Source organism: Sphaeramia orbicularis, chromosome 18 (assembly GCF_902148855.1).
Source record: "Sphaeramia orbicularis chromosome 18, fSphaOr1.1, whole genome shotgun sequence".
Classification (NCBI taxonomy): domain Eukaryota; kingdom Metazoa; phylum Chordata; class Actinopteri; order Kurtiformes; family Apogonidae; genus Sphaeramia; species Sphaeramia orbicularis.
The window spans coordinates 6,251,947-6,274,901 of NC_043974.1; the positions used below are offsets into that span (position 1 = coordinate 6,251,947).

The 22,955-nt window shown below is 40.1% G+C and overlaps 1 protein-coding gene across 6 annotated transcripts in view; it reads right to left on the bottom strand.

Moving 5' to 3' along the window:
* Positions 1 to 2,502: 2,502 nt before the first annotated feature.
* The window catches only part of LOC115438587 (type II inositol 3,4-bisphosphate 4-phosphatase-like), a 46,419-nt gene continuing 25,966 nt past the window's right edge, over positions 2,503 to 22,955 (bottom strand). For 3 of the 6 annotated variants that reach the window (XM_030162288.1, XM_030162289.1, XM_030162291.1), the window contains 8 exons: positions 19,382 to 19,593; positions 19,138 to 19,261; positions 18,937 to 19,063; positions 17,130 to 17,270; positions 12,648 to 12,745; positions 12,215 to 12,312; positions 7,980 to 8,134; positions 5,798 to 7,679 (listed from right to left, as the gene is read on the bottom strand). In XM_030162288.1, coding sequence (XP_030018148.1) covers positions 7,442 to 7,679; positions 7,980 to 8,134; positions 12,215 to 12,312; positions 12,648 to 12,745; positions 17,130 to 17,270; positions 18,937 to 19,063; positions 19,138 to 19,261; positions 19,382 to 19,593 — 1,193 coding nt within the window. In that variant the 3' untranslated portion in view covers positions 5,798 to 7,441. Of the gene's footprint in view, positions 2,515 to 5,797; positions 7,680 to 7,979; positions 8,135 to 12,214; positions 12,313 to 12,647; positions 12,746 to 17,129; positions 17,271 to 18,936; positions 19,064 to 19,137; positions 19,262 to 19,381; positions 19,594 to 22,955 lie in introns of those variants that run through there. The other 3 variants (XM_030162290.1, XM_030162292.1, XR_003938111.1) reach the window with 2 other exon arrangements.

Below are 22,955 nucleotides of genomic sequence, written 5' to 3' on the forward strand. Positions count from 1 at the left end.
TATATATATATATATATATATTTACTCCTCAGCCTCCCTCCTTTCACTTTGTGTACAGGCTCAGGATATTGGATTTAAGGGTGAAACCCTCCATGCATGGTAAGGAGCTTCCTTGTCTTGATATCAGTGGCTTGTATCTCTTCCAGTTGCCAGGATATTATGCCCGCAGGGTATTTGATTACTGGCAGGGCATAGATGTTAATGGCCTGGATCGTATTCTTGCCATTCAGCTGACATTTAAGGACCTGCCTTACCCTCTGTAAGTATTTAACTATGGCTGATATCCAAGCTGCCTCCTCATGACTGCCACTTTACTGCAGAATCCCCAGATATTTGTAACCATCCTGCACATCTGCAATGTTCTCTTCAAGTATTTCAACCCCCTCAGTTGTGATCACCTTTCTTCTTCTAGATACCATCCACCCACACTTATCTAGTCCGAATGATGTCCCGATGTCTTTGCTGTGTATCCGAGTTAGGTGAATCAGGGAGTCCGTGTCACACTAATTCTTGGCAAACAGCTTGATGTGCTTGATTGTTGTTCCGTATAGGAAAAAGTACCCAAAGCCTCTCTGCAATGATCTGGCTGAGGGGGTTTAAGCCTATGAAGAACAGCAGGGGGGACTGACCATCTCCTTGGTATATGCCACATTTGATGCTCTGGTACAACTGGCTTTGAGTCTTCATCTTCCATTGAAGTGTGGCATTACTGAACCTTAATCTGCATCCTAATGCCTATTCTGCTATTTTTAGAATAGTGCCGACTGACCAGCAAATGATCAATTATCAATTAAATTAAATTATCAACAAAGACATTGTAGCATTCATTACTCGACTTGCCCGTCGTAGGATTCTCTTGCAATGGAAATCCCCCAAAACCCCTAGCACCTCCCTATGGATAAGTGACCTCGTGCTCTATCTAAAGCCCTATTTGGATGGGATTAGTTTTACATACAGTAGGTATGTGGGGTAAAGTAATAATTGCCAGAGATTTTAGTCCCATCCGAATGTGCTACGTCAGTAATCATTACCACACAACGTCAGTAAAGGTTACCATGATTTTTGCCTTCTGTAAAAGGGTCCGGGAAAATGACCCCAGGTAATACTAATCCTGTGCAAATAGACCAGTAGTTAATATGTGTGTGTAGATATTCCGTCATATCCTGTCTACAAGGGTTTTTTTGGGGGGGATCTGGTTTCCTCGCCTCTGCCTTCCTGTTCAAGTGAAATGCCTTCCTGTTCAACTAACATGCCTTCCTGTTCAAGTGAAAAATATATGTTTGGGAAAGTATTTCACACTTGTGTGTGAATGCATTTAATAGGTGTATGTATGTGTTTTCATATGTGTGCATTTTCATATGTGTGTGTGCGGTCTCATGTGTGTGAATGCATTTCACACGTGTATTTGTTTTCATATGTGCGTGCGTTTTCACGTGTGTGTGCATTGTCACGTGTGTGTGAATGCATTTTGTGTGTGTGTGTGTGTGTGTGTGTGTGTGTGTGTGTGTGTGTGTGTGTGTGTGCGCATGCATTTTCATATGTGTGTGAATGCATTTCACCAGTGGCGGGCCATCAGGGCCTGCAAGGCCTTCTCTGCTGGCCTAAAAAAATATCTGAATCACAGACTGATGTTAATTATATTTTGTCCATGAATACTTATTAAATAATTCCAAATGGTCTGTCTGCTTCCTTTCATAGCTTTTCCCCTGGTTGTGCTGCTTCCAGACCTGTATTTTCATATTAAAGCATTTAACCAATCACATTTCAGCCATCATTTGTTGCCAGGCAGGGTGGAGGCCTTCACAATCAGTTCTGCTTGCCCTCTAAGCAAAGCCTAAGTCTCAATGACACTGTTGCTTCAACCAATGAGATTCTGAGTTGGCGACACCAAAGCCCTCTAGCAGGCGTATGTAACGTCAGCGTATTCAGACCCTGTGATAGGATAGTCAGAGAGCGTACTAGCCAAAGCTAGCAAACTGCATCTGTAGCGAGCTGCACAAACACAGTTGTGTTAGTTTAATAGCTGTTTTGTCAAAACACAATGGCTGAAGGAGAAGAAATGGATTTGGATGCATATTTATTGTCAAAGCCATTTTCAAGACAGACTTTTCCAGAAAAGCTGGACATCGTTAAGAAAGGTCGGACAATTCCGTAGCTAGCAAACCGGTCACAACCAGGAAAAGCATTTGTCCATCACTTTCAGTCCACTAACTATGACCGGTACCCCCGGTACCCACATGGATAATCTGTACAACAGAGTAGTTGAATTCTTTTTGAGGAAAGACAGGAAGATGGATTTTGTGTACTAATCAGAATTTTTGGTGAGTAAAATGTTGTCATTTTCCTAAATAATATTGCAAGTTAAAGCTATACCGTATGATGTGGCATTTTTACACTTTTCTTTTGTCATCTTAAAATGCTCCTAATAAGCATGTGTCAAACTAAAATATAAAAGAAATCCACCAGGTTTTGAAACTCAAAAATATTTAATTCTCATATAGTTCTGATAAAAGTCTGACCAATCATTTTAGTCGGTCCGAATGAAATAATTGGTCGAACCTGGCTGAGCCTCCTGTCAATCATCCATTACAGCCGTTCAGCATCCGATTCATTATCGTGCTCCGCATCTGATATGTGTACCTCTGAATCTGACGCTTCACTCACGCTGCTGAGTTGTACGAACACTGTATACAGTGGTCACGGTCTTCCTAAGGGTGCCTCGAGACTTTCCTTCGTCAGACCTATGGCCACTTCATGAATTATTTTGTTGTTAGGTCAATGCGCGTGAAACTCACGGCGCTCACAAGTCGATGGTTTGAAGATCTTATGCTGTTTCAGTCTGACAGCAGCGGAAGAAGAGGGACATTCTTAAGCACTTAATAAAATACATATCTTAATTTAGTTGAATGCCCCAGAACAGTGGTCAGTCAGCACCAAAGTTTGTGTAAACATCTGTACTCATGTCCAGTTTAACCTCTGCAAAAAAACTGAACATAGTTTAATCTTAGAGTACTTGTTCATTCATTATTTCACTCATTCATTTATTTTCTGAACTGCTTTATCCTCCAGACGGTCACAGAGGCACTGTAGTCTATCCCAGTATTACAGATGTCCACGTATACTTTGGTGATTATTGATGCTCTTTTCAGACATTAAACTACGTTAGCCTATTTTTACATTAAGCCTTTTGTGAATGTGAGTTTTCTGTGTTTGGGATCGTGCGCTGTCCATGGTGCTGAAATCACACATTACTGCTCAAAAACAGACCTGTACTGTTAGAAATTAGGAGTCATGATAGGACATCAAATTAAGGAATTTGAAGTAGAAGGTAAAAGAATAAAACAAAGACACACAAGAATAATAGAGAGAAGTGAGAAGTTTCTGTTAATAAAAGACTTCATTCTTTATATGTTCTGCACCGTGCGTTTGAGAGCAGTCATTCACTCCATCTTGACGGTTTGTATTCGACCCCTCTAAGTACACCACAAATGTCGTACTACTGCTGCATGGCGCCTTACGTCCACCTGTCTTTGCGTTCGTTCGTGTGTATGGCATATGAGACCCCTAATAACAATGTAATATGTTCTACTTGTGGTCACCGCAGGAACATGTGGGTTCTGGAAAAGACCCCATAATCCATGAACTTTGTGTGTTGTTCTTATGTAGTTCATAAGGCATTCGTTAGTGTGAAAGGGGGTTTCGTACTGCGTTCATTCGTAACAGCATTTGTGACTGAGGCTTCATGTGTGTTGCAGCTGTAGCTGCAGTAGAAGAGACTTGTGCACCCCGGGTTTGTTTATTCAGTAAAGGCATTTATTGTGGCTACACGAGTTCTCTATTTGCAATGCAACGGCTGTTTATACTGCATTTCTGCATAACAAGATGGTTTTTATGTCCATAAAATAGTTACTGAGGGGTGGGTTGATTCAGACAGAGTACTACTGAAGGCCTAGATGTGAAATGCATGGTCCGCAACTGCATTTCACATGTGTGTGCATTGTCACATATGTTTGTGAGTGCATTTCACGTGTGTGTGCATTTTCACGTGTGTGAGTGCATTTCACATGCATTTGTGAAAGCTAATTCTGAATTATGTCCCATACGATCCCTCATAAAAAAATCCCTCCCTGATAACTCATGAACTCATGAGTTTTAAACGAGATCATGAGAGACGACACTTGTCACTACGCAGCCTAACATAACCTCATTTGCTCTGGCTTGTAGACCAGCTCCACTCTTGTTTTCTTTTTAATTATTTATGCCTGATACCTACAAATATTATTGCTTTTATTTGTTTATTTATTTGATCTCAGATTAGGATGTGTTACCTGGGACTTTCTAGGGTGGGGGTGGGTGGGAATTGTACATATGTTATGTGGAAAAACCAAAAGTATTGTTTTTTCTTTGTATGACGGTCACTTTTTTGTATTGATTCCAATAAAAAGAATGTTGGAAAGAAAGAAATAAAGAAGTGTGGAATTGAGTCATAGTCTTTCTTGTTGTCAACCTGGGTAGTGCACAGGTTGGTGTTCCTGGGGCCCGTTGCACAAAGCTAGGATTCAGACATCCAGGATAAATGACTGAGCTGGGTTCAATGAATCCAAAACAAGAGCATCCAGGCTTAATTGATTGCACAAAAGCCAAGCCAGGATGAGCAGACATGGATTCACCAAGCCAGGTGTAACTAATCCTGGATAAGTGAGTGCACACGGCTTCCTCAGCATAGAGTCAGAGTGGGGGTCCTGTCCGAATGAAGGACCCCCATTCTGTGTGGTTTCCCAACATTAGCAGCTGGTTCATCTGTTCATAGAGAGCAGTCAGCTTCTTAAGCGTTCTTGGTACCCAATGTCGATATTTGGGAGTGGTGAGACCACTCCCAAGCTGACCTGTTGTCCTGGCTCCCCCTTTGCTGTAGCATCTGTGTACCGTGGATGAGGTACAACGCTGTACCTGTAACAGATACAGTAAAGACCCAAATGCAGAACCACGGACAAAGTACTCAGTTTAGAACAGTCTTTATTCACTTGTAGAAGCACAAGAATAATTAAGAGCACTAAGAGTCCAGGCAACAGTTCGTGTTCAGTAGCCACAGATGAGCTGGGGTCTGGTAGCTCACCGGGGCAGAGGAGAATATGATGAAACACCGTATTCAGGAATATGGCCACAGCCATCGAGCAACCAATGAGGAGCAGGCAGCGGGTGAGTCAAGGACAGGCGAAGGGTCCGTAACCTGGAGAGCCAGAAGAAAGCAGAGGAACGAAGACAGGAGACGTGATCGGGGATGGAAGGCAGGTGGGTGAACCGGGAGGCAGACTGAGAGACATGGTCTCTCTCTCTCTCAACAATTCCCTTGGTATTTGCATTCTGGTGAACGAGGAGGGTATTCAACGAAACCCCTCCGTCCAATCCGACTTTTTGGCAAGTTCACCAGACCTCACACCACTGGACTTTTTTTATGGGGATACCTAAAAGACAAAGTCTATGCTATGAGGCCTGCAACAGTCGCTGAATTGAGAGCAGCCATTGAATGTGAATGCATGCAAATGTCAGCAGTGTCTGGACTGGAATGGACGTCAGTTTGAGGACAGGCGGTGACAAAACAATAAAAGGATGTTTGTAAATTCTATTACATTTTGCAAATTAAAGGAAATTTAATAAACACCTACTTTACAATTATTTAAAGTGTGTATAAATTTTTTGGGACACCCAGTATATATAAGGACTGGGCATATTGTTTGTGCAACACTCAATACTGAAATAGAATCCAATATCAAATGACATGAACTGAAACCAGGAGGTAGTAAAACAGTAATGTACTGCTGAAAAATGTTTGTGAACTCAGATCCAACAGTTCATACTCAACATAAAAACAAATTGTACTGCACAACATACATTTTATTTGGTAAATGGACTGAACTCATATAGTGCATTTTATACACCTTCATGGTGCCCAAAGCTTTACAAGTCCTCATATTCACTCATTCACACACACACTCAGCCACCAGTAGGTGGCTGCCACCATGCAAAGCACTGCCAGACCCTATTAGGAGCAATTTAGGGTTCAGTGTCTTGCCCAAAGACACTTCGACCTGTGGACAGTTGGAGCCAGGATTCGAACCGCCAACCCTTTGGGCATTGAATGAGCCACTCTACCAACTGAACCAACTTAATGTAAAAATCTGTACATAAGTTACAAAAAAGAACAGCATCCTGTCTGTTTATCCATAGCTGCCATCTGGGGGTCTGTACAGTTTGGGGAATGTGAGGAGCTGAACACTGCTGAAGGCGAATTTTCTGCTGCCCACGTTTTTCTTCACATTCTCCGTCCTGCAGCCATCTCTGCACACACACACACACACACACACACACACACACACACGCACACACACACACACACACAATATGAGTAAAACAACTGGAGTAAAGATTTCTACAGTATTACAGTATCAGTGTTTCTCAGAAATACCAGCATGACACAATGTATGCAGTAGTTAACATGATAACAAACACGACATACACATACAGTCATTATCTTACGGAAGCTGTTTTCCATCACTGTGATGAGAAATAGAAGTATCCTGTAAGTCAAAATTCCGTAAGACAAACTTAAAAATAATGAGTTAATCACTTAAACCACTTTGTCACAATGAACAGGATATTTCCCTGAACTCGAGAACATTTGTCATTGTTCTGAATAAGTAAGATACTAACTGAACTCATCTCATACACAGCACCTTTCATACAAATACACAATCTAAAGCACTTCGCAAAACACAGAAAACAGTAACACACTAACTAAAACGCAGCAATAGAATATAATAATAGACTGTTGAAAACATAAAATACAAAATCTAAAAAATGAATAAATAAAATAGATAAATCATGATTTAAAAACAGTAAGCCCCCAATTTGAGGAATGTTTTCAGATACTGGCAATATTTCTATCATTTTATGAGACATTCAGATATTCTCAGTCAGCTTGTGATCTGAAACTCTTAAAAGCTTTCCAAGTGCAGGTTTTTAAAAACTCTGGATGTGTGTATCTATTTGTGCATGTCCATTGTTGCTTTGTGTAATGAACATGCACCTGAAACAACAACAAAGGCAGATATATAGGACATCGGTAACTTACTCACACAGCACAGACACGTTTGTGAAACATAGATGCAGGATACGTATATATTTATTTTACAACACTGAATTACTTTGTACTGGGATATTTTGCACTGATGTGTGGTTGAATTGGATTTTTTAAAGGTTTGTAAAGTATCTTTTCAGAAAAACACCAGCTATAGTTTGGACTTGGATCTTATGTCATCACAGTGGCAGAAAAAGGCTCCTACAATGCCAAGGAAGAGAGTCTTTAAGGAATGATCATTTTCCATGATAATAAATAAAGAAGGTATTCTCCCCCCTCAGTCAGTGTCTGTGCTGGTATTGGCTACTGGTATTTGGCCAGCAGTATGACAAGGCTGAGGATGAGCCAAAGAACCAGGAGGTGAGAGGTCACCAGCAGGAAAGCCACTGGGTACAAATGTCGTCTCGGAGCTTTGGGGGCCAAACAGAGTGGGAGCCAGGAGCCTGGCAGACCTGAGGGGCACTCCCCTGAATCTAACACAGAGACAGTGAACCCTGTCTGGGCATAACAGCCCAGCATCTGACCCCAGGACAGACGAGACCTGGAGGATGGCGAGGGAGGGAGGGAGGGAGGGAGGAGGAGGAGGAGTATTTATATGGGCATTGGAGTGTGAGATAGTGTAACAGTGAATGCAGATGGAGGTCAGAAAACAAAAAGAAATGGAGAAAGACATTTTTTTCAAAGAAGAAAGGGAAGGAGAAAAAGGAAACAAAAAGAAAAGTTACTCAATGAACAGATACAGCGAAAAAAGCAAAGAAAGATGATAGAGACAGAGCCTAATAATAAGAAAGAAAGCAAAGAAAAGTAGAGGATTTTTCAGGATTAAACACACAACACACACCTCCTCATGCAGTCGAGTGCTGTGCTGAAGTCCTGCTGGCTGAGTGTGTGTTGCTCCCTCAATAACACACACTGCTCCAGTGTGACCGACATTGCTGTACGGTCCTTTGCACTCTTACAGCTCGTCAGACGAATTCCATTCACTTTACGACACACCTGCATGCACAAAAATACATATTTGGGAAAACTGCTGATTAAATACTTCTACAAATGTCTGAAGTCCTTGCTTATCTCTACACTGTGAAATGGCCCAGAATTCATCCATCTCCAGCTTTGACCTAGAAACAAAACACAGATTCACATGGGTGTCTGCTATTTTCGCTCCTATTCTAATGCACCGCTACTGAGCATTGCACATAAATTTCCAGGCAACACTTACTTAACTAGCTCAAAGAAACTCCAAAGACCTGCTCATTGATGAGGTCGCTGTATACATTCAGTTTACTTCTAAAAGCATATTTTACAGAAAAAAAGTACCTTCCCTCAGATGTTACACTATTCGCTAATCATGAATTCAAGTACTGGCAGTTCTCTCACGGGGGTTGTGGCCGGTGGGGCTCTTGCAGCAGTGTTTTGCTGTGCCAGTAATCGCTATACACCCCTAGGGTGTGTACGACTGGGGAGTTCTGGAGGATGGTGGGTCTCCGCATCTGTTTGGGGGGCTATGTGGCAGCTGTTCCCAGATTCATGCCCCTGAACCACATAGGATGATTAGCATGTGGGTGGCCTCTGGGGTGGGCGGCAACTCTCTGGCTGCAGTTGCTGGGTGCCTGGGGCCTCTGGGCAGCCCCACTCCTTGGCGGCTCCTGCCCGGTGGTAGGTCCTAGGGAATGGGGGTGCCTACTGCGTACTGGCTCATCTTCTGGGAGGAAACTGGTCTCCCGGTGTGCTAGGTAGGGCCCCTGCCTGGGGGGATGGGTGGCTCCTGGGCTCATGGGGCTCGGGGGCCGGCCACCCGGGGGCAAGCAAGGTGTCATCGTGAATTTGGTGGCTGGCATCCCTGGCCCCCTGGGGCCTGTGCTCAGCTGCTGTGGGCCTCCAGCAGGGAGGCTATCTTTGGGGCAGGCGCACTGTCGCCTCTGGGGGGGGGGGGGGGCTAGATCTCCCTCTCTGTGGTGTCTGCTGGTTGGCAGGGACTTGGGATCCTCTTTGTTGGCCCCTGGTCCGTGGAAGAGGTGCGGCTGCGGTTGCATGGCTGTGTTCATCACGGAGTGCACCTCAGTCTCTTTGCCTTATTCTCTTTGCTTTATTCTGATGCAGTCAGTCTGTCGCAGGATATTAATGTGAACAACTAATGTTGTGCAGATTTGGTGCTGGTATTATTTGGGCTGTTGTTGTTTATGATATTTTGTTCATGTTTTCTTTTCTTATATTTCTCATTTAATAGGTCTTATGTATTTTATTTTTATATTACTTCATTGTAATTTTTTTTTCTTCATTTTTCTGCCCAGTTTATGCAGTTCTTGTTCTAGTTATTGTTACCAGTATAATTATCACCATGGATGTTATTGTTAGTATTGTTGATATTTTGTTGTCAGGGACCTTCTTCTTCCTTTTTCTCCCTCCTTCACTCTTTCCTTCTCTTCTCCCCCTTTCTTCTCCTCCCCCCTGTTCCTTCATGTCAGGTCTGGTATCAAAATGTGGTTCAACAAAACTCAAAATAAAGACAGTGAAATATCAAGGGGAGCCTCATATACTTTATGAAGATTCCCTTGGCAAAGCAAATTTTTCCAGCTGCTATGATGCTGGATAAGACAAGTTTAAAGAAAAAAAAAAGAAAACAGAAACACTACAGGCCCTCTGAGTACCTGAGAAGGTACTCAGAGTCTGTGCAGATCAGCCAACTGGGGTTTTCACTAGGATTTTTTAACTGTTCCATGACACAAGCCATCATCCCCTCCTGCCTTAAAACCACAACAATAATCCCTGTCCCAAAGAAATCAGCCATCGACCATCTAAATGATTACAGGCCTATTGCCCCTACGGCTGTAATCATGAAGTGCTTTGAGAGGCTGGTCACAGAACATACCACAGACACACTCCCTCCCTCACTTGACCCCCATCAGTTCGAGTATAAAGCAAACCGCTCTACGGAGGACGCCATCACCATAGCCCTTCATACCACGCTGAGCCATCTGAACACCAGGGAAATTATGTGAGGATGCTCTTCATTGATTACAGCTCATCTTTTAACACAACAATGCTGGACACTTTGGCTGTCAAAGTCTCTCACCTCGGACTCTCCACCTCCATCTGCAGATCTGACAGACCGCCCACAAACTGTCAGACTCGGCCCCAATCTCTCCCCCACCATCACACTCAGCACTGGCTCCCCACAGGGCTGTGTACTGAGTCCACTTTTGTACTCTCTGTATTCTGTACAGACCTACATACAACTGTACACCAATCAAATCCCTCCAACACCATCACTAAATTTGCGGAGGATACCACCGTGGTCGGGCTCATCTCGAATGGAGATGACTCCGCCTACAGGGATGAAGTGGAAAAACTGTCAGCCTGGTGTTCAGTGAACAACCTCACACTGAACTTTACAAAAACGAAAGAATTGATCCTGGACTTCTGGAAACACAGCATAGATCCAGTCCTACTGACCATCAATGGGGACTGCGTTGAAAGAGTCCAGTCCTTCAAATTCCTGGGCGTCCATGCCAGCAACAACCTCTCCTGGACTGCTAACACCACAGCGGTGACTCCACTTCCTGAAAATGCTCTGGAAAAACTATCTGGAGGAGAAGCTGCTGGTGTCTTACTACAAAGGCACCATGGAGAGCATACTGGCATACTTTTTCGCAGTGTGGTATGCTGGGCGCACAGCAGCAGACAGGAGAGATCTGCAGAGAGTAATCAACACCACCCAGAAGATCATCGGCTGCTCTCTATGGACTCTAGATGACATTGCCGGCTCTTGTTACCTCAGCAAGGCCACAGGCATTGTCAGGGACTCATTTCACCCCAGCTACCACCTGTTCAACCTGTTGCCCTCTGGCCAGCGTGACAGGTCTCACAAAACCCGCACAAACAGACTCAGGGACAGCTTTTTCCCTAGAGCCATCAGAGCCCTGAACACAACCACGCACTGAATAAGAATATGCAAGCAACTTCATTCGTGCAATAATTAACCTGAATGTGCAATAAGTGGGTACCACTGTACTGTACTTTCGTGTGAATACTTTTTCCAATACACCCCACTAAACTTTTTAGATTTTATATTCTATTTATTTTTGTATTCATGGTGTTTTATCTATTCTTGCTTGTGTGTTATTTTGTAAATTGACACTGTAATGCACCAGTTGGAGTGGCGCTCAAATTTCATTGTATGCATAGTCATATAATGACAATAAAGATGTTTGACTTTGATATTTCATACAAAAAGATGATACCAGGGCCACTTGCAAAGCTTCCATTTCTTCAAAGGGCGGAAATACCTCCAATATGCCAATACATTTGTCCACACAGCATTCGATTTATTTACAGGAATGTTACGTGTTTATTATGCTACTTAGCGTTGCTAAGTAACACCAGGGCGTCATCTGGGCCCACTTCTGGGGGATGGGGGAGGGGGGGGGGGGGCAACAAATGTCCTGCCCCCTCAAATAAAAGTTTCTGAAGGTAGGGAAAAGTAAAATGAGGTGCACAACAGAGGGGAGACATACAGGAATTAGTAAAGTGTCTTAAGTTTCACTTTCCCTTTGTACGGTCGTATGGTGTGACCAAAATAGTTGGTCAGACTATTATCTGAAATATATGAGAATTAAACATTTTTGAGTTTCAAAACCTGATGAATTTCTTTTACATTTTAGTTTGCCACATGTTGATTAGGAGCATTTTAAGATTACAAAAGTAAAGTGTAAAAATGCCAGATCGTTCAGTATAGCTTTAAGAGGTGTGAATAATAAACTGACAAATGACTGTTAAAATCAAAAAAACAATGTGAGGGCCATGAAGTTAAAGAAAGATGATTGAATCATTTTGTTTGAAACATCACTCCCCTGTTGTTCCTATTGGGTTAATTAACATTGGAATAAATAGATTGAGGCTGAATGTTCATTTTACAACATGAAAAGTCAGTGAGGCTGAATCTAAGCAACGTCTTTAGTCTCTCCCTGCCTCATTCAGTATTGAGGACAATGTTATATGACCCAACAGAAATAGACAGAGATAGAAAAAAGTACCTAAAACTATTTTAAAAAAATGTTAGATTGTTATCTATCGTACCATGGCAGCCATCCACAGAACCTCCACGTTCTTCCTCTTTTTGTTTTCTATACAATGATCCAAAGACGACAGCAAGTCCGGCAGCATCTGGTCACCAGCTGTAGAGACAGACAGAGCAGCTAAGTTCACTCACCATGTATAGAAATTGATCTTTATTTGTCAAATGCAAACAATTGTCAAATCAAAAAATCTGTGAGGGACCAGCCTGGTTATTACAGGGTGAACGGTACCGACAATGGCCCATAGAATTGCTGGTTTCAATGAAGCAGTGAAGCGTGTGTAAAAGGGATTGTTGATCCCGGATTTATGGTTGATATGAGCTCATAGACTGAGTTAAAGTGTGCTGAGAGAAGACTAGAGTATTTTGATTTGTGAAAATGGTTGTGTAATTAGTCTAAGCGGACGTGAACATCACAATGAAATAGTGCCTCACCTATTTCAGGCAGCTTGTCCCTCAGTGCATCGCAGTAAGCTTTAAGTCGTTCACAGCTCTGCTGGTTCAGTCTCTCCTGCAGTGAGCTGTCACCAAACCTGAAACACACACAAAGCATGACTGGGGTGTTTTTACTGACTACAAAAAATGTGTCTGTGTTAAATAATAACAGGAGGACAGAGCCTGTAGCTATTTGCCAAGATGTGTAGCAGAACAAAAAGAACGCATGGAAGAGGGAAATGCAGCTGTACTTAGGCAAAATGTAAAATTCAAGGAAAAATCAAAACAATTTCCTTCACTGTGTTTTCTCTGTTCAATTGTGACAGTAAGTAATTTTTTTTCTCTATGCTCACCTAAAAGTCAGAAATTGGGCTACAAACATTCACCTACAAGATGTTCTTTCTTTCAAACACCAGGACCACTGAATTCTATTACTTCTCATGTTGACCAACACTACTATTTAATTGATTTCAATCAACTGTTGTGCAATGGTATAATATTTCAAATTATATATATATATATATATATATATATATATATATATATATATATATGTATGTATTGGGCTGGGCAAGTTAACGCGTTATTACCGTGTTAACGCATTCATTAAATAACGCCGACAATTTTTTTTTTTTTTTTTATCTCCGTTAATGCCGTTCTGCCTTTCAAGCAAGTCTTACTTCATTTATACATACGGACTCTTATTTTGAAACTCGTGCTTTTATTTTGGCACTCCACACGCACCAAGCGCTGGTGCCGGTGTAGCTGAGAGGAGAAAAGTGAGCAAACTTTCCGAGTAATGCTGAATCAAACTTTGTTTAACTCCTGCAGAAGCAACTCCTGTATGTATCAATCATTCTGTTGTTTGCTAAATAACTTAACATGCAAACGTGCCGTTAGAAACATGTTTATGACATTATTTTGGATGTGTTTATTACAATGTGTTATTAACATGTTTAAGCCAATTCGTTTATGCTAGCAGTCGCAGATGGGTTGCTAATTCTTTATGCAGGCTCATGTTAAGTTTATGTAAATTCATTGGTTGTGTTTTGGTATAATATGTCAGCCTTTGAACTAACCTTTACTTATTTACGATATGATTGTTGTATTAGCAGTCAATTTAAGTTTATAATAATTACAGCTATGCATTCTCCATGAATATGCATATCATTACTAGACATAACTAATTGATTTATTTGTCTTTATTTTATAGTTTCACTCTGTCAATCTGCATGATGTCAAGTATGTACATTAAAGCTGCAAACTTCAAAGAGGACATATCTTGCATCGTCAGTTCAGAGTTTATCTCACTGTCTAGCTCAGACTAAGTACAGACGTCTTAGCGAGGACAGTACACTCCTATTCTTCTGCCTCTGCTTGTGTGCATGTAGCGATTAGCTCGGCAGATAGACAACAGGTTTACCAAGAAAAGCTGGACGGCCAAAACTTCTCTCCAAATCTTTTACCTGAGACTCACTATAAAACTGCAACATACAAACAAAATATGTCTGAGTTCTGTTCACTGCCTTAGTACATTTACATGGCATTATACATTTAACCCTTTCATGCATGAATTATCAGAACCTTAGTCAATATTTTTTTCTTGAAAGTTTCTATTCCTCTTTAAGCATGAAAAAAAAAATGCAAATTAATTTTTTTTTACAAACCTATTTTTCGTGGAGTTCCAAAAATGTCCACTCAGCTGGACACCATAATTTTTGAAGCAAAGAAACATGTATTTAAAACTCATCATCAGAAAGTGATAAACTGTGTGAAAACTATGAAATAAAAACATTTTTAATGCCACTAATTGCTAAATCACTAATGTTTTCTCACATTTTATCATACTCTAATATTAGTTATTACTCATTTCATGGAGATCATATCCTCCTGAAACCCAGGAATTTGACAGTTTTAGCTTTTTTACATTAAAAAATTGTCTTGATTGGAAACTGCATAATGCAACTGTTTTTTCAGATACAATTTTAAAATAATTTTTATTTAGTGATTGATTTTTAAATGGAATGTCCTTTGTAATGCACAGCATTTTTAAGTAAAACTGTCAAACTTTTGTCCCCTACAGAGGATAAAATGCATTGCTGGGTCTCAGGAGGATATGCAAAAAAAACAACAAAACTTTTTGTTTCAGAAAACTGTTAACTACAGTCTAATAACAATTAGCAACTGGTTTACATATTCATGGGTTTTGTTGTTTTACTTGCATATCAGCCAACACAGTGGACACTTATGCATCCTCCCAAATGCTGCAGTTCATACAATTATTGGAACTTTGCAGCTCATGATAAACCTGATCTGCACTAACATGTTTGAATAAAAGAGAACAGCTGGAGAAGAACTGTCCACTGGAGTGACCACTATGCATGAAAGGGTTAAATGAATGGGAAAAAGATCGCTAGGTTGATGCTAACTTGAATGGGAAAATCCATAGACATGCTAACGATTAGCATTTATAGATTAATTTAAGATTTACAACGTCTTTTTATCCAGCAACAAAGGTTCACATCAAAGATATTTTATACTATTCATTAGTGATGGGTCTGGCAACACCAATGCATTGGCACATGCGTCAAGCTCATAGAGCAAAACTGTGTGTCGGTGCGCGTATCGCTTCAAGAAAGTCACTTGACCAATACAGGAAGTGTTTGGAACTGACACTGACACGCCAAACTGTGTTTATAAGGAAGCGCATCTGTCAATGGGATGCATCTGCCAAAAGAACCTCTGATCTTTTGCGGTTCATCGTAAAATTCATCAAGAATTCTGGAGCAGCCTCAAGCCAAAAGAAAGGTTTCCGCCGTGTGGGACCATTTGGATCTCATATCAAAAAATAAGGTATTTGTTTTAAATTTCCTTGTTGTTTTATCCTGTTCCTCTCAGAGTTTCCACTTGATCTATCTGAATTCAAATAAATTAATTTCAAAGTGACTCTTAGTTTACTATTCATATTATTTTCTGCAGGTTAAATGCTGCATTTGTTGGACAGAACTTTCCTATTTAAACAAAAGTACCTCCTCAATGCTGAGGCATTCTAGGACCAGGCATGAGAATGAAGTCTAGATTCACCCAGGACAAACTCAGCCATACAGCCATTCTACAACTGACTCACAGTTGCTTTATTGATAATTAATCCCTATTAATGTATTCTTCACTTCATTTTTAACCATCAAGCTCAAAACATTGGAAAAAGTTATTTTTTTTAAATAAAAATTTGTAAAAAAAAAAAGAAAAAAATCCTAGTCCACAAGTATCCTCATTCACAACACATTCACTTCGATTTTCACGTTATGATACATGTTCATATTATTTATTGACTGTATCTAAAAATATTAAAGATATTTTAAATTTAAATGAAGATACTATGTAAAATACAGTGACTTAAATTATATTATTGTATATACTAGGTCATCAAATCAATGTCAGTTGAGTCTGTCAACTAGGTTGCCTGTAGGGATTTTGAAGGTCCAGCGGGTGTCAGTATTCAGTGACACAGTATCGACACAGTATCAGTACAGTTTGGCAATGTGTTGAAACGCATCATGACACCTCATCTACCCATCACTACTATTCATTCTTAAAACAACTGAACATAAAATACTCACAGGCAAATGTTTTTGGGGCCATAAAAACAGAGTGAAAGAAACGTGTCTGTTAGTTCCTTCTTATGTCCAAACTGGCTACGGGAACACCGCAAGGACAAAACATATGTTAGTGCAATTTATTCCGACCACTAGAGGGCCCCCTTTGCTTGCTTTGAACAACTGAACATCACATATTATTGGGCTTATTAGTATTAGTACTTATTAGTGGGCTTAAGACTCCTGTCAGTCACTCACAAGTGGAAATAAACTGGTGGGGACATAAACATGGAGAAAAGTAGCGGTCTGTTCCATGGACATTTTCATTTTAAATGTCTTCAGATGGTGGGGTTGAGAAGGACACAGTTGTTTGGAAGCACTGCAATGTGGAATTATTTTCATCACCGGAGTCCTTCCAGTCTGAAACATCACTTAAAGGCAAAACACGCTGTTGATGCTGGCAACCCCCCCCCCCCCCCCCCAATAACTATGCGATTAATCATGATTAATCGCAGAAATCCACAGGATTAATTGCGATTAAAAAATTTAATCACTGCCCAGCACTAATGTATATATATATATATATATATATATATATATATATATATATATATATATACATAAATATACATATATTTATATTTATATATATATATATATATATATATATATATATATACATATACATATATATATATATATATATATATATATATATATATATATATATATATATAGTAGTAGTAGTAGGATCAACACGCATTAAACAGTTTAGATCAGCAGATGGTTGTGGTTGCCAGTGGCTGTTTTCAGTTTAGTTAAGGTTTTTCAGTGTAACAACATTGAACAAACACCAACACTAAAACCTTTGAATGATAATTTTTACCTCTCAGCTAGACTCTGCTGCTGGTTGATTCCAATGTTAAAGAAAACCGGATGAAGTCTTATCAAATGGCCTTCTTTCAGTTCCTGCGGCAACGATGCAAAGGTCTCTGAAGGCAATGGGACTTTAACAACCAAAGTGCCCCTGGATATAAGACATGAGATAGTCAGGCATCAACCTAAAGAGTAAAGATATGTACATGATCTTTAAGACCAGGTTGTACCAACAAAAATGAAAGTTTATCAAAATGAATAATTTTTAGATCGATTAATTAATTATTCTAAAATTGGTAGAAAACTGTTAACTTCAGGCTGCTTTATTTTCCTGAACACCATCTTCCATAATTTATTTATTGCTCTAATTGCTCTTCCTTCAAGAAAAACAAAGCCGAATTAACCCTTTCATGCACGAATTATGAGAACCTTAATCAAATTTTTTTTCCTGAGTGTTTTTATCCCTCTTTAGGCATGAAAAAAACAATGCAATTGAAAAATTTCTTCTGAAAAATAAATAAAATAAAAATAATTTTAAAAATTTATTTAAAAAAAATACATTAAAAAAAATCTTATGAACCTATTTTTTTATGAAGTTGCAAAAATGTCCACTCAGCTGGACACCACACGTTCAATTTTTGACACACAGAAACATGTATTTACTGATAAATTGTGTGAAAACTTTGGTGAGGGCTTGTGATTCTGGGGGTTTATGCTCAGGAGAGAGCTACATAATGTTACCAATTCATGTCAGAAAAGACATGTAGTGTCTTAAAACTTTAATAAAGATATGTGTAAAAAAAAAAAAAAAAAAAAAAAAAAAACAACGAAAAGAACAACAAAATCCATGAATATACAAGAGAACAACTGTAAAATATAGCTGTCCACTGTAGTGACCACTGTGCATGAAAGGGTTAATGAAGCAATACAACCTCTACTTAAACTTGACTTTAACTAATTCCCTCTCAAAAAGGCATCTGTGTAAGTTTTAAATTTAAAGTTCTTAAGTATAAGTTTCAACTTAAAACTGGATCACCTTTTAGTAGAGTTTCATGTTTTGGTACAGTTTAGGTTTGGAGTAAAAAGACAGGTTAAAGGACAGGTTTAAATACCATCTTCATTTTAAGAGAATATTTAAGTTTTATGCAACATAATTTAAAGTTAACCCATGATGAAACTGAATTTCAATTAGTCCTTGTTGGTGAAAGCAGCTGCTGACGGCCTCTGTGAGGGTTTAGACCCTCTACTAAGGCAGGAGTGTCCAACATGCGGCCTGGGGGCCAAAACAGGTCCGCCAAAGGGTGCAGTCTGGCCTGTGGGATAAATCTGAAATGCACAAATTACACTGAAAATATTAACAATCAATCATTTTAGTTTACAGGCCATATAAAGCCTTACTTTAGTCTTAAGTGAGTTGGACTAGTAAAAGATTACCATAATAACCTACTAATAATGATAACTCCCAAATTTTCATTTTTGTTTTAGTGTAAAGGCATAATATTTGTGGCATAATGTTGTTAAAATTGCACCTATTTTTCTCAAGAATTTTGAGGTTGTTCACGATTGTTCATGCTATTCACATTTTTTAGTTTGTAGGTGAAAATATTTTCATCATTAATTTTACTTTTTTCACTGTTATTATTTTATTGGTCTCGCCCGCATGAGATTATATTGGACTGTATGTGGCCCCGAAACTAAAATAAGTTTGACACCCTTGATTTAAGGACATTTTGTCTGATCGTCAAAGCAATATATGTGGGTTTGGACTAAGTGTAGATTTCTGTTAAGGAGTATGTATGTCTTAAAGTGTTTCCCACCATGTTCCACTTAATGTTGGAAGCAGGTGGTCTGGTTGCTCTGTTTTTGCCTCTATGACTGTGAAGGTAACGCCACTCAGGTCAGCCACGCCCACCTCCATGTCCTCCAGCATCCCCACTTCATCTCCTGACAGGCACACACAAATGGTAAAGGTCATACAACAGCATGTGCACCATGTTTATGTGTGTGATTGTATGTACCGTAGGTGCTGAGCAGGCCTTCGAACTCAGCCAGGACTCCAACTCTGTGAAGCTGCTGCAGGAAGTCCACATCATCCAAACCTCCATAGAGCTTCAATAAAAAACCTAACACTACTGCTGAAAGCTGGTGGCGGGAACAATGGAAAAAGGACAAGTGGAATCTTATAATCATCTTAAAATTCAACATAAGCATTATTTTCCTGCCAATTCAAAGTGTCATTCATTCTTAGATTTTCTCCCTCACCGCCTGGCTGAAAACAGCGTGGCGTCGCTGGATAAGCTGTGTAGTCCCCAGTGCTACAGATGCAGTGGCTGCCCCATGCAGGATCACAAAGGTCATGGCAGTTCGGGCCTTCCCCACAGCTTCGCGAACACAGTCCCTCAGAGTGACAACTAGAGGAAGCAGCTGCTCTTGCCAAGACAACACTGACAAGGAAGAGGGCGAGGAGGCTGGACCTACAACAACAACAAAACCTTATTGATATGTCAACTTCGAAACACTGTTTAAAATTCTTAAATACTGGAATTAGTATTTTTTGGTAGTTTTCTTGCCAAATTTGAAAATTAACATTAACATTGCAGTATTAGTTTATGTTAAAAAAAAAAAAAGTAACATTCACCTACACTGACAATCAACCGACAAATAATAATGAATAACTAGAAAAGCACTTGGAGAGCACAGACCTCCACCAAGGCAGATTAGTACCCCCCCGATCACCACCAAAATTTAATCATTTTTTCCTTATGCCAGTATCAACATTTTCTGAAAATTTCATGAAAATCCATCCATAACTTTTTGAGTTATCTTGCTAACAGACAAACAGACAGATAGACAAACCCTGATGAAAACATAACCTCCACCATTACACTTGGCGGAGGTAATAATGATTAAATGTTCAACATGGAAGATTTACGTGCGGCCATTTAAAAATTGGGCACATGCAATCCAATGACAATTGCAATGTTACTTCATTTCACTACACTGCAGTTGAAGCTGAACTTTGTATGTTTTGAGTTAATAAAAAGATCATCAATATTTGAATTTTCTTTGATCACCAATCCAAAAGAGAGGCTAAATCCTTCTGTTTTGGAAAAAAATATGAGTGTCAGTAGGTGGTTGGACACAAATTATTTTTTGATACCATTTGAGCTGTACTATCAACAACGTTTGTCTTTTTACCCCTTTCATGTATAGTTGTCACTACAGTGGACAGCTATTCAAAGCTCTTGAATATTCATGGATTTGTTGTTTTAGTTCCATATCAGCCAACACAGTGGACACTTATGTACTGCATACACTGCAATTCATACCATTACTGTAACTTTGCTGTTCTTGATAAACCTGATCTGCAGTAACATATTTCAGTGTAAATCAATTGCTAATTGCTATTAGACTGTAATTAACTTTTTTTTTTTTTTTTTTTTTTTATAAAATGGAGGTTTTTTGGTTGTTTTTTTGCACATTATTGCCATGAAGTGAGTAATAACTAGTTTATGTTTATGCATTTGGCAGACACTTTTTTCCAAAGCGACTTATAGGGGAAACCCAATCAAATCACTCTATCACTCAAATTTTATTTATATAGTGCCAGATCACAACAAAAAAGTTATCTCATGACACTTTATATATAGAGTTGGTCAAAACCAGACTCTAAGCCAATTTACAGAAACCCAACAGAATCCTCCAGGAGCAAACACTTGTGACTGGTGACAGTGGCGAGGAAAAACTTCCCTTTAACAGGCAGAAACCTCGAGCAGACCCAGACTCCTGGAGGATGGCCGTCTGCCTTGACCAGTTGGGGTTAAAGAGAGAGGGTAAAGAAAGAGAAAAAGAGAGAGCAATAGAGATAGAGACTGAGGGGGAGGGGGAGTAGGGGGAGACACATGGGGGCAGTTGAGGATAAGTGAGTGATGATGAAGGCAGGAGAGAGGCAGGACCACCGCAGCAGGTCCAGAGATAATCCTGGGAAAATCTGTGATAATCCTGGGAAAAACCTTATTAAAATATTTAAAATGGAATGTCTGACAGTGCTAGGACAGGAGGTGCTCTCGGAAGAGCTGGGTCTTCAGGAGCTTCTTGAAGCTAGGCAGGGATGCCTCTGTTCTCGTAGTACTCGGTAGAACGTTCCACCAACGTGGAACGACCCATGAAAAGAGCTTGGATTGTCTTGTACAAGGTCTGGGGACCACCAGACAACGTTCCCCAGATGAGCGGAGTGGTCGTGGGGCAACGTAAGCTTTTATCAGTGCACCTAAGTAGGTAGGAGCAGACTCACTGAGAATTTTGTGGGCTAGGATTAACGATTTGAATTTGATGCGGGCCGCTATGGGTAGCCAGTGTAACTCAATAAGTAAGGGGGTGACGTGCCCTTTTAGGCTGATTGAAGACCAGACGCGCTACTGCATTCTGGACCATCTGTAGTGGTTTGACAACACAAGCTGGGAGGCCTGTTAGAAGAGCATTGCAGTAGTCAAGGCGGGAGATAACCATAGTCTGCACCAGGAGCTGGGTGGCCTATTGGGTTAGGTATGGCCTGATCTTTCTTAGGCTGAACGGAGTGAAACGACATGATCGGGTGACAGAGGCAACGTGATCTGTGAAGGCAAGGCAAGGCAAGTTTATTTGTATAGCACATTTCAGCAACAAGGCAATTCAAGGTGCTTCACACAGGACATTGAAATAAAAGAAACAAAAAGAAACACATTTAAAACATTATAAAAGAAACATGTAAAAGGTGATTAAAAACAGCAAGTAAGAAAACAACACATAAAATTAAAAAAAAACAAAAAACAATAAAATAAAAATAAAAACACACACATATAAGAGTTGCAGTGCAGAGTTTCAAAGAGAATATAAAATTTAAAAAGTCAAAAGCCTTTTAGTCAAAGGCAGCAGTGAACAGGTGAGTCTTTAACCTGGACTTAAAAGAACTCAGACTCTCAGCAGACCTGATATTTTCTGGTAGTTTGTTCCAGATATATGGAGCATAGAAACTGAACGCTGATTCTCCATGTTTAGTTCTGACTTTGGGAACACAGAGCAGACCTGCACCAGATGATCTGAGTGGTCTGGATGGTTCATACTGGACTAGAAGGTCTCTGATGTATTTTGGGCCTAAACCATTCAGTGCTTTATATGCTAGCAAGAGAATTTTGAAGTCTATTCTCTGAGAGACAGGGAGCCAATGTAGAGACCTCAGAACTGGACTGATATGGTCCACTCTCTTGGTCTTAGTGAGGACTTGAGCAGCAGCATTCTGGATCAGTTGCAGTCGTTGAATAGACTTTTTAGGCAGACCAGAGAAGATACTGTTACAGTAGTCAACTCGACTAAAGATAAATGCATGGACAAGTTTTTCAAGGTCCTGCTGCGACATCAGTCCTTTAATCCTAGAAATGTTCTTGAGGTGATAGTAAGCTGACTTTGTAATTGTTTGTATGTGGTTTTTAAATTTCAGGTCTGAATCCATGACAACACCCAAATTCCTGGCCTGGTCTGAGGTTTTTAACTGAAGTGACTGGAGCTGCATGCTGATTTTAAGATGCTCCTCCTTGGGTCCAAAAATGACTACCTCACTTTTTTCTCTGTTTAACTGAAGAAAGTTATGGCCCATCCATTCAGATATTTGCTCCATGCATTTACCCAGTGCTTGTATGGGGCTATGGTCACCTGGGGACATTGAAATGTAGAGCTGTGTGTCATCTGCATAGTTATGGTAATCTATTTTGTTTTTTTCTATGATCTGAGCCAGTGGAAGCATGTAGATGTTGAACAGAAGGGGCCCCAGGATGGAGCCTTGGGGGACTCCACATGTAAT